The sequence below is a fragment of the Oncorhynchus clarkii genome, chromosome 20 (genome assembly GCF_045791955.1).
Source record: "Oncorhynchus clarkii lewisi isolate Uvic-CL-2024 chromosome 20, UVic_Ocla_1.0, whole genome shotgun sequence".
Classification (NCBI taxonomy): domain Eukaryota; kingdom Metazoa; phylum Chordata; class Actinopteri; order Salmoniformes; family Salmonidae; genus Oncorhynchus; species Oncorhynchus clarkii.
Genome location: NC_092166.1, coordinates 54,019,447 through 54,031,779, shown reverse-complemented (window position 1 = coordinate 54,031,779; position 12,333 = coordinate 54,019,447). Strand labels below are relative to the sequence as shown.

Sequence of the window (12,333 nt, the reverse complement as noted above, 5' to 3'; positions counted from 1 at the left end):
GAGGACATGTACCGGAGCCACGTTCGTTGGGAATTCTGGTGAGGTGCGCATTCGGGCTGTTCTTCCACTGCGGATGGTTTAGCTATTTTGTTTTTACTCGGAGGCTAGTGGCTATGCCACAATGGGACGCCGGGCTATTACGTCTCAGCCACTTCATATGAAACAAAAGAGAAGCTAACCAGTTAGTGGAACGCCAAATGCAATGTTCCTTCAATAAGCTAGCTAGCTAACGTTAGTTAGCTTAGCTACTGTAGTAACAGTAAATATCACAATGAACAAGTTTTAATGAAGTAGCAACTGCATGTTCTGCACTGCTGTGCTGTGTGCTCAGATGTACCACAATGTTACAATGTAGCGATTGGTGCTTTGGAAACATGCTGAATTAGCCTACGTACGGACTGCTGGAGAACGTCTACAACTTCATCAGCAGCTGTCAAACTATTATAAATAAGTGACAAGCTAAACTCTGTTTATCCGGGCAGTGCCCCAAATCCTTAGCTAGCTTATTAAATTACATCCTTGTGTTTGTCAGGGAAGCAGCAGGCAGTCTACAACAAACTGTCGAGAGGGCATCGTCTCAATGCTCATTTTGGTCAAAACACTTGCAGACATCAGCAAGTGTCCACTCAATAAAGGGCTTAGGGTCCAAGTGTTCGGTTTGAGATTCCGCCATAGTCTACATGTATGCTGAGACTGTATAGCTTATCACCTAAAACATTCCCTACTACTTAGGGTACTTTAGGCATTATGAGTTGCTGGTGTCTTTTTCAACTTTCTAATGTAAAGTAAAATATATCCTTACAGAGCAATACAGCAAGTGTATACCACACTAAGCACTACCTATGATCCCACATAGGCTACCACACTAAAGCCTATCTATGCCTTTGGGTACTGCCCCCCCGGTCTCTCCAATACTCACGCTGTCTAAGAGCAGGTAAGCCACCTTGATACCCAGCTTGTTATGAGCCACTGTTGTGTTTCTTTGGTTTCAGTGCCTGGCTCAGCCTTACATTTTAATAAGAACTATGTGAATGATGATGATGTTGATGATGTGCATGCAGCAGGGTTAGGTAGGTTACTTTCCAAATGTAATCAGTAACGTGACTTTTGGATTACCCAAACTCAGTAAAGTAGTCTAATTACTTTCAGTTACCTTTAGATTACTTTCCCCTTAAGAGGCATTACAAGGAGACAAAAATGTGTAGGATAAATCAATGTTAAGAGTTTACACAGCTGGCCATATATGGATGTTGCATTTTACTTTATGGGATGGTTGTGTAGGCTTCTTCTAACCCATTGCGTTTTACTACAGATAATAATACATTTAGGCTATATCTTTACATTAAAAACTGAAGTTTGTCACATTTACAGTCATTCCAATTCATTTAATACCCCATGATCTTTAATAAAAAGGACTTGGAAATATAGATTAGCATAATTGTTTTACCTGTAAGGTGCAAATAGGTCAATGAGAGAGCAGCAGTGTGATTCACATCAACACGCTATGTAGGTGATATCCTTATTACCCGTAGGCTACACCACTGCTGTCATCCTTACCCCCAAGCGTTTATTCAAATTGGATAATGTTTGGATGCCGACATCAGTCACACCATTGGAAGACATAGCTTGGACAGTAGTCTACAAAAGCTTATTCCTGCTCTTTTTACGCGATCCATCAAACGCATTTGGTATGTCATCATAGTGGTCTCTGACTTGTGGTCAGACTCGCTCAGGCTGAACAAACTTAACCGTCAACTTTTTTATCAATCCTGATTTGAATATCATTGAGAAAAAAGAAAGGTGTTAAAAAATATATTTAAAAAAATAAAAAAATCACATACATCCTTTCTGAATTTAAAAATAATCCTAGAAGTAATCATCCAGTTTTTCAGAAGTATCTGATTACAACATTTTTGCTGGTAACATAACGGATTACAGTTACAGCTCTTTTGTAATCAGTTTATACTGTATCTGTGGTATTTGTACTGAGGGAGAGAGCAGCCAAACTGGAGATTGAAAAAATATTAAATGAAAATAAATTATGCTCCCATATGGTATTTTATGAGAGGAATGACATTTGTACCTTTGTCAGGATGACTCCCACCTGTGCAGTCAGTTATTATCAAATGTTAACAATAAACTTTTCATCCTGCTGCTCTGTGGACTATTTCTGCCTACTAATGCTGCTAGACAGAAATAAATACAGAATCCTTGATTGGAATAGGAGCAAGCTGGTTGTGTGTGTGTGTGTGTGTTTAATTTGTGTGTGTGTGTTTAATTTGTGTGTGTGTGTGTGCTTAATTTGTGTGAGTGTGTGAGTGTGTGTGTGCATTGTTACAATCGTCAATCAGCCTGAAAGAGAAGGAACTGAGGCAACAAATTACCCAGCAGCCAATAGCAAGCTCAGCTGGGAATTGGTCTCAAATCAGTCTGTTGGGCTAGACTTCCACACTATTGCCCTCAGTCTTCGTCTCAGTCTAGACACGCCACAGGGCACAGGTATCACATCAACATCTGAAAAAGAACTATGAACTCAGAAATGATTTACACCTAATTCTAAAACTGTCTTCAACAGTCTGTTTGTTTCTCTCTGTCATCTTCTCTCTCTATTCCTCTTCCTTTTACCCCAGTCTTTCTCCTTTCCCCTCTTCATTTTGAGTGTAAAATAATGTGTATCTCTATTGAACCGACCTGTAGCTCTATTAAACCTATCATGAAATTACATGGGTGGGAACCAGTTCAAGCTAGTCTCCCATCTCCCGACAATCTCTCCAAGGCTTCGCTTCAAACCTCTCCATTCAAACTAACAGAGCACTCAAGGCCCTCCACATCTCTATGGAAAACAGAGATAGAGAGAATGAGAGTGGGATGGAAGAATGGAGGGATGGTCTTGCAGAGTGGAGTGCTTGAAAAGAAAAACAGAATGGATGCTGCCAGACAAAACACCTAAGCTTGAGCATCACCACAAGGATATAATGTTGTGAATAGGGTCAAACAGAAAAAAGCATGCATGCAGCATGTTCAGGTAACTTCCAAAATAAAGGAAACACCAACATAAAGTGTCTTAATAGGCCATAGGGCCAGACAACCTGGACCCAAACCATTTGCATACCGCCCCAACAGATGCACAGATGACGCAATTGCAATTGTACTTCACACTGTCATCTCCCACCTGGACAAGATGAGAAATAACTATGTGAGAATTCTGTTCAGAGACTACAGCTCAGTGTTCAACACCATAGTCACCCCAAGCTAATCACCAAGCTGGAGACCATGGGATTGAACACCTCCCTCTCTAACTAGATCCTGGACTTCCTGACAGGATGTCCCCAGGTGGTGAGGGTAGGCAACAACACCTCCGCCATGCGGACCCTCAACACGGGGGCCCCTCAAGGGTGTGTGCTTAGTCCCCCTCCTGTACTCCCTGTTTACTCACGACTGCGTTTCCGCACACGACACCAACACACCCATAATCAAGTTTGCTGACGACACAACGGTGGTAGGCCTGATCACCAACGGCCTACAGGGAGGAGGTCAGAGACTTTGCAGCGTGATGCCATGACAATAACCTCTTCCTCAGCGTCAGTAAGACCAAAGTGCTGATCGTGGACTATAGGACAAAGAAGGGAGAGCATGCTCCCATCCACATCGAAGGGGCTGTAGTGGAGAGGGTCCTTCCTTGGCATCCACATCACTAAGAACTTAACTTGGTCCACACCCACCCGCACAGATGTGAAGAGGGCACAACAGCGCCTCTTCCCCCTCAGGAGGCTGAAAGAATTTGGCATGGGCCCACTGATCCTCAAACATTTCCACAGCTGCACCATCGAGAGCATCTCGACTGGCTGCATCACCACTTGGTACAGCAAATGCACCACAAAGCGCTACAGAGGGTGGTACGGACAGTCCAGTATATCACTGGGGCCAAACTCCCTGCCATCCATGACCTCTATATCAGGCGGCGTCAGAGGAAGGCCTGAAAAATTGTCAAAGACTCCAGCCATCCAAGCCATAGACTGTTCACTCTGCTACAGTCCGGAAAACTGTGTCAGAGCATCAACTCTCAGACCAACAGGGTTCAAGACAGCTTGTACTCCCAAGCCATGAGACTGTTAATTAGTTAATTAATGCACTGACTCTATGCACACTCACCAGACTATATTGTATACAGTCCCTTCGTGAAGTATTAATATCCCTTGACTTTTTCCACATTTTGTTATGTTACAGCCCTTTTCAAAAATGTATACAAAAAATGTATCTGCAAACTACACTAAGTACCCCATAATGACCAAGCGATAACAGGTTTTTATACATTTTGGCAAATGTACTAAAAATTATAAACGGAAATAGCTTATTTACATAAGTAAATCAGGCCCTTTGCTATGAGACTCGAATTTGAGCTCAGGTACATCCTGTTTTCATTGATCATCCTTGAGATGTTTCTACAAAGTGATTGGAGTCCACCTGTGGTAAATTCAATTGATTGGATATGATTTGGAAAGGCACACAACTGTCTATATAAGGTCCAACAGAGCTTGAGAGGATCTGCAGAGAGGAATGGAAGAAACTCCCCAAATACAGATGTGCCAAGCTTGTAGCGTCATACCCAAGAAGACTCTAGGCTGTAATCGCTGCCAAAGGTGATTCAGCAAAGTACTGAGTAAAGGGTCTGAATACTTATGTAAATGTGATATTTCAGTTTACATTTTAAATAAATTCGCAATTTGCTTTGTCATTATGGAGTATTGTGTGTAGATTGAGGGGGGAAAAACGATTTAATCAATTTTAGAATAAGGCTGTAACGTAACAAAATGTAGAAAAAGTCAAGGGGTCTGAATAATTTCCGAATGCACTGTATAAATCCCCTCTTCTGTATTTTATTCCTATTTTTCTTTTATTAACCTCTAGCACTTAGCCATCCCGGATCCTGGAGCGTGAATACAGACTCAAGCTCATTACCATAACGCAACGTTAACTATTAATGAAAATTGCAAATGAAATGAAATAAATATGCCATCTCTCAAGCTTAGCCTTTTGTAAACAACACTGTCATCTCAGATTTTCAAAATATGCTTCTCAACAATAGGAAAACAATCATTTGTGTAACAGTAGCTAGCTAGCGTAGCATTTAGCGTTAGCATTAGCGTTAGCATCCAGCAGGCAACATTTCAACAAAAAACAAGAAAAGCCTTCAAATAAAATAATTTACCTTTGAAGAACTTCGGATGTTTTCAATGAGGAGACTCTCAGTTAGATAGCAAATGCTCAGTTTTTCCAAAAAGATTATTTGTGTATTAGAAATAGCTCCGTTTTGTACATCACATTTGGCTACCAAAAAAACCTGAAGATTCAGTCCTCAAAACGCGAACTTTCTTCCAAATTAACTCCATAATATCGACCGAAAACATGGCAAACGTTGTTTAGAATCAATCCTCAAGGTGTTTTTCACATATCTCTTCGATGATATATCGTTCGTGGAAGCCTGGTTTCTCCTCTCTATCAAATGGAAAAATACTTGCACCTGGCGTTGCGCACCAATTTCGACGCAGGACACCAGGCGGACACTTGGAAAATGTAGTCTCTTATGGTCAATCCTCCAATGATATGCCTACAAATACGTCACAATGCTGCCGACATCTTGGGGGAACGGCAGAAGGTCTAAGCTTATTCCTGTCGCATTCACAGCCATATATGGAGACATTAGAAAACAGAGCTTCAGAAATTCTGCTCATTTCCTGTTTGACGTTTCATCTTGGTTTCGCCTGTAGAATGAGTTCTGGGGCACTCACAGACAATATCTTTGCAGATTCTGAAACTTCAGAGTGTTTTCTTTCCAAAACTGTCAATAATATGCATAGTCGAGCATATTTTCGTGACAAAATATTGCGCTTAAAACGGGAACGTTTTTTATCCAATAATGAAATAGCGCCCCCATAGACTCAACTGGTTTTAAGCAAGCCTTTCACGGTTAATTAAGTCTACACCCATTGTATTCGGCGCATGTGACAAATACAATTTAATTTGGACTTGAATAGCTTCAAAGCACCTTGGCATAGATTCTAAGAGTGTCTGGACCTCCAGTGCGCCTCCACGGCCCAGTGTATCCGGTGCATCTGCCAAGGACAAAGCCTCCTGTATGTCTCTCCAGCCTGGTGAGTCCTGTGCCTGCTCAGAGCCAGAGCCAGGCCTCCTGTGTGTCTCTCCACTCCAGTGATGATCCATGGCACGAAGCCTCCAGTGATGATCCATGACGAAGCCTCCAGTGAGGAGTCATGGCACGAAGCCTCCAGTGAGGAGTCATGGCACGAAGCCTCCAGTGAGGAGTCATGGCACGAAGCCTCCAGTGAGGAGTCATGGCACGAAGCCTCCAGCGACGGTCTCCTGTCCGGAGCCTCCAGCGACGGCCTCCGGTCCGGAACCTCCAGCGACGGCCTCCGGTCCGGAACCTCCAGCGACGGTCTCCGGTCCGGAGCCTCCAGCGACGGACTCCGGTCCGGAGCCTCCAGCGACGGACTCCGGTCCGGAGCCTCCAGCGACGGTCCACGATCCGGAGCATCCAGCGACGGTCCACGGTCCGGAGCATCCAGCGACGGTCCACGGTCCGGAGCCTCCAGCGACGGTCCACGGTCCGGGGCCCGCAACGAGGGTCCACGGTCCGGGGCCCGCAACGAGGGTCCACGGTCCGGGGCCCGCAACGAGGGTCCGGGGCCTGCAATGAGGGTCCCCGGTCCGGAGCCCCCAGCGACGGTCCACGGTCCGGGGTCCGGAGCCCCCAGCGACGGTCCGGGGCCCGGGGCCCGCAACGAGGGTCCCTGGTCCGGAGCCCCCAGCGATGGTCCCCGGTCCGGAGCCCGCAACGAGGGTCCCCGGTCCGGAGCCCCCAGCGATGGTCCCCGGTCCGGAGCCCGCAACGAGGGTGCCCGGTCCGGGGCCCGGGGACAGACCTTTCGCGCCACCGCCAGCTACTGCGTGTCACGGCTGGCTGAAGGACTGGACCAAGGTGCAGCATGGTAAGCGTACATTTTCTCTTTATTAAAAATGATGCCGACAAAACAAAGAACAAAACCAAACCGTGAAGCTTTGGGTTATGTGCCCTGAACAAAGTCAAAGTTAACTTCCCACAAAACAGGTGGGGGAAAAGGGTACCTAAGTATGGTTCTCAATCAGAGACAACGATAGACATCTGTCCCTGATTGAGAACCAGACATAGAAATACAAAACATAGAAAAAAGGACATAGAATTCCCACCCTAGTCACACCCTGGCCTAACCGAAATAGAGAATAAAAAGCCTCTCTATGGCCATGGCGTGACACTGCGCCCATATTTCCAGTTTTGAAAATAGCACAAATATTTCTGACACAACCCCAAACCTATATTTACCATTGCATTAGGTTTGTTAAAATATAGCCCCAGTAGTTTATAGTTTTAGTTCAATTGTATTCATAATACACAATCATGACGAACAAAATGTTTAAAAGTCCAAAGCGAAAACTCATTTGAATAGTCCAGGTTGACTTCAAAACAGGTCGGTGATCACCCTGGTCATAGTTCCCCTACAGATGTAAGGTCATTTTAGCAATAGAATTATAGTGTGATAAACTACATGGTTTGTTCCTCACTAAGTGCATTCGGTGGTGCTCTCAGAAATGTTTTCACCTTGCATGTGACATAATGGGATGTCTACTCGTTCCTCTCTTACTCCCACACACTTGGCCATACACAAGTACATACATACACAAGCCTTCTTGCTCTTATTTCATTTTAAATTAAAATAAAGACTGTTGAAATGAATTACTCGAATTATGCGCTGTCCACCTCCCGATTGATTGTGCCGCGGCTGACACGTCCCGTTTCAGCACCACAAAGCTATCATGGAAATTACTCAAATCTGGCTTATTGTGAGGTCAATAGCTGATAAAAAGCCTCATCATGGGCAACGAAACATGTTGTTTCATGGTCTTTGGAGAGGGAATATCAAAGGTGCAAGTGTGACGAATATGAGCCCGGAGCCGACGACGGCAACCCATGTGGGTACTGTGGCATAGTCTAGTGTTTAAAGAAAGTATCAAAACCCCTTGATATGGGAGGCACATAGAAAATGGTACACTTTACACTTTGCATTTATATTTTTGTCCAGTGTATATATAGGAAAACCTGCAAAATAGCTAATGTAAACCAGGGAACAATGCACTACGCTCCCCTGTGCCCAATAAAACTCCACACAACCCTCCCCAAAGCAAAAAACGAAGTTACACCACCCTCCCCTATTTTTAACCCCCCCCACACAGTAATTTTCCAACTGTCCCTTACGTGAGTAAGAGCAACTGTGCTGTTGATCAAAATAAGTGAAAGTAAGTGAGAGTATCCACGCTGTCTCTGCTTCCCTAGGGACCTCTACAGTACGTACCTCCTGTTCTACCATGTATTAATGATAGGAGAACCAGCTGTAGTTACAGCAGTGGGAACAGGAGGGTCTGCAGCTACGCAACATAGCCTCTCTCTTTGATGACTACATGCCATTTAAATAGCCCATGTTTAAACCCCCTGTCGCCAAGACTTCTTGTCCTTTAATGTTAATCAAAAGACTGTAATACGTCTGTGGAGAAGACTGAAAGGGTGAAAAGATGAGGTTACATCAAATGGAGTCGAAATGACCTCAAATTCACAGTCTCGTTGGAGAGCAGCCTGTAAAATCCGAGAGATGGCACCATTTTGTGGCACAGCTGATCTGTTTCACCATTTTGGAAAATAACTACCTGGGATTTACACCTACACACTCCCACCATCATCACCATCACCATTATAATCATCAGAACCATCTCTGACCTCACCATGAGCTCTATTTCAAAATGGTATATTACAAAACAAGACAGAGCTATTATAATGTTTTCTACACAACTTACTGTAACAGCTTATTAAGTCACCTCAAATCAAACAAATGGAAAGAAATAGAGGGAGAAAGACACCGTGTGGTGGTTAGATGAGGCAGAAATGGAGGGAGGGGGAAGGGATGGAGTAGGTTAGACAGTAATGGAGAAACGGAGGGAGAAAGTGGACATAGATGTCAATGAAAGAGAAATGAAGGAAGTGAAGAGAATGGCGGGATGACACTGGTTAGACTGCCAGATATATAGAGATGGGGGGAAGGAGATGGAAAGATGAAGAAAAGAAAAGCCTTTATATAGTGTTAAAAGTTGATGAGCCCCGCAGACAGGACTGACACAGGACTGAGTCTTACCTTGATGTTGTCAAAGGAGGCCTTGTTAGTGACGTCGTAGAGCAAGAGGAGAGCTGTGGAGAGGACACAGACATAGAGCATATCAATAGGCTATCTATGGATGGCTTCCACTAGGATCACTATGATAAGACTCGATAGAAAGTAAAGAGAAAAAAAACCTCAAATGGAAACATGTATCTGGTGTGATGTCATGAAATGAAAACAGGAAATAGAATAGTGTAGAACTTCCATCTGAGGTTGGAAATTATGAATATAATCACATAATCAGCCGAGACAGAATGATCATGCTTAGACCACAGTGAGCTTGCTATATTCACAGCCCAGATGGCAGGTACCACAGTGATATAACAATATTCATCAATACATAACAATCATGACATTTCCACCTTTTTGAAGTCAATACAGTACGTACAAATTTAGAAAAATAATATTGTCCTCTTAGCTCATGTAACAGTGACATGACAGCCTGTACATAACATTTGGTGCCAGAAAGTATACCTCACATAAGGGTGTACGGGAAATCACTCCACAGGGACTGGGGACTGAGCTTTTTGATCCAAACCCCTTCTCCAACCTCACGCTCCGCACTTCCTTTTGTCATTTCACACTTTTGGGGGGGGGGGGGTGTATAATATGCTGTAATTACCGCATGGCTGGGTAGAATGGAGCTGTAGCCTGCTCTCTCTCTCTCACTGATAACACTGCAAGGATTATTTACACAGGAGAGAGAGGAGAGAAAGAGAGAGATGTTCTGTCTACTGGTGTATACAGCCTTGAACAGAACAGGTCTGAATGCAGCCGTCTTTATCAGCCTCTAACAGACGAGTGAGAGGAGAAAAAACACACCTCCTTTCCTCTCCTCTCCTTCACCCTCTCTGACCTCTTCTGTAACAGTGAGAGGTACTGTAGAGATGGAGGTCCCAGTGGCGACTGAGGTAAACTATCACTCAATTCATTTGTGTTTATTCTTCATTTGTATTTTATTCAAAACATCCCTAATTTGTCTGAGAAGAAGGACACCTCTGATGGAGGGCTGAATAAAATAAACAATGCAAAACTATTTGTCTTTGTGTCGCGCGAAGCGGAACCCAAGAGCCCAAGAGCAGACTCAGACGAGGTAACCAAGGAATTTATGGAAACACGGGGGGTTTGAGTGCAGGCCAGGTGAAGCCCGAGCGGGTTGCTGGAAACCAGGTGCGGAGGCTGGAGCGAGAGGTGTGGAGACAGGGTAAGCAGGTTCGGAGGGGAAATGAAGGGAGTGTAGAATCCAGGACAGAGTAGCAGGACTGACGAGAAGTCGGACTGGAGCCAGGGACCAGAGTCAGAGCAGGCAGAACTGTAGCGGAGAGGAAAACAGCGCCAGGCAAGGGAAAACAGGCACAACATGAACAAACGGCTAGAAGACTAACTGACTGTCTCCGCCCACACACACAGGGAGAGGGAGTGAGCACTGGGGGAGTGGCGGCAGGTCAAGGCAACACCGGATGAGCACTAGAGGGCATGGCAGGAGCAGATGTGACAGTACCCCCTCCACATCCAAAAGCCACCGGACGGTATAGGCGGGATGGTCATTGACGAGCCAAGGGGGTGGAGGAGTTGCTGCAGGAGGAGACAGGGGACTGGAGCAGACAGGTTTAAAATCATGGACACATGGAAGGTTGGGTGGATCTTAATAAGAGAGTTTCAGGTGCACAACAGAGAGGTTAATGACACGATCAATCGCAAAGGGACCAATGAATCAGGGGGCAAGTTTCCTGGAAGCCACTTTCAAGGGCAAGTCCTTCGACGAGAGCCATACCCTTTGGTCTGGAGTGTTTCCTGGTGAAGGCACAGTGAAGGACAGAGGACGGAGGGCACTCCTCATGGACTGAGGGCACTGCTACCTCGACCTCCTGGGCAGGGAACAATTGGGATTGATAGCCCAGAGCACACTCAAAGGCTGACATATCTGACCAGGCGTTGATGAGGGTGTTGTGGGCATATTCCACCCAGGGTAGCTGAGCACTTCAGGAGGAAGGGTTAGCCGAAGTCACACAGCGTAGGGCAGTCTCCAGCTCCGGGTTGGCCCGTTCGGTCTGGCCGTTGGTCTGTCGGTGATATCCAGATGAAAGACTAACTTTAATACCAAGTGGTGAACAGAAGGATCTCCAAACCTGGGATGTAAATTGGAGTCCCCTGTCTGAAACGATGTCAGTGAGAATGCCATGCAGCCGAAACACATGGGATATCAGCAGGTCCGCAGTCTCCCTGGAGGATGGAAGCTTGGAGAGGGGAATGAAGTGAGCCGCTTTGGACAATCTGTTGATAATGGTGAGGATGACTGAGTTACCGTTAGATGGGGGAAGGCCAATGACAAAGTCCAGAGCTATGTGTGACCAGGGGCGACTGGGTATGAGAAGAGGGCGAAGCAGACCAGAAGTGGTTTTGGTGGAGTTTTTTTCCGGGCACAGACCATGCTGAGACGAACTCTAGGATGTCTCTCTCCATGGTCCACCAAAAGCACTGACGCAGGAAGGCGACTGTCTAGTTCATGCCACGGTGACAGGTGAGGTGAGTAGAATGGGCCTACTGAAGAACTTCAGAGCGAACTGAATCTGGAACAAACAGAGCCTTTCTAGGACCATTACCTGGGTCAGGCTGGTTCTACTGAACCTGGCGAATACGGGACATGATCTCCCAGGAGACAGCGGTAACGATGCAGGTGGATGGCATAATGGTTTCTGTCCCGGAACCTGTGTTGTCTGCGGCGAACTGACGGGAGTGGGCGTCAGGCTTGGTATTCTTAGATCCGGGGCGATAAGTGAGTGTGAAGTTGAATCTTCCAAAGAACAATGCCCACCTGGCCTGCCTGGAGTTCAGACGTTTGGCGGTCTGGATGTAGGACAGGTTTTTATGGTTCGTCCACACAATGAAGGAGAGAACCGAGCCCTCCAACCAGTGATGCCACTCCTCAAGAGTCAGCTTCACAGCCAGAAGTTCCCGCTTACCTGTCGAAATTCATTTCTGCAGGTGAGAGCTTGTGGAACAAGAAAGCACATGGGTGGTGCTTCTGATCAGAGGAGGAACGTTGAGACAGAACAGCACCTACCCCGGT

At 45.6% G+C, this 12,333-nt stretch overlaps 1 protein-coding gene across 1 annotated transcript in view; it reads right to left on the bottom strand.

The window, feature by feature from the left end:
- The window catches only part of LOC139377491 (ras-related protein Rab-26-like), an 86,919-nt gene that overhangs the window by 18,704 nt on the left and 55,882 nt on the right, over positions 1–12,333 (bottom strand). The window contains exon 5 of the mRNA XM_071120526.1: positions 9,240–9,292. Within this exon, the coding sequence (XP_070976627.1) occupies positions 9,240–9,292 (53 nt within the window). The remainder of the gene's footprint in view (positions 1–9,239; positions 9,293–12,333) is intronic.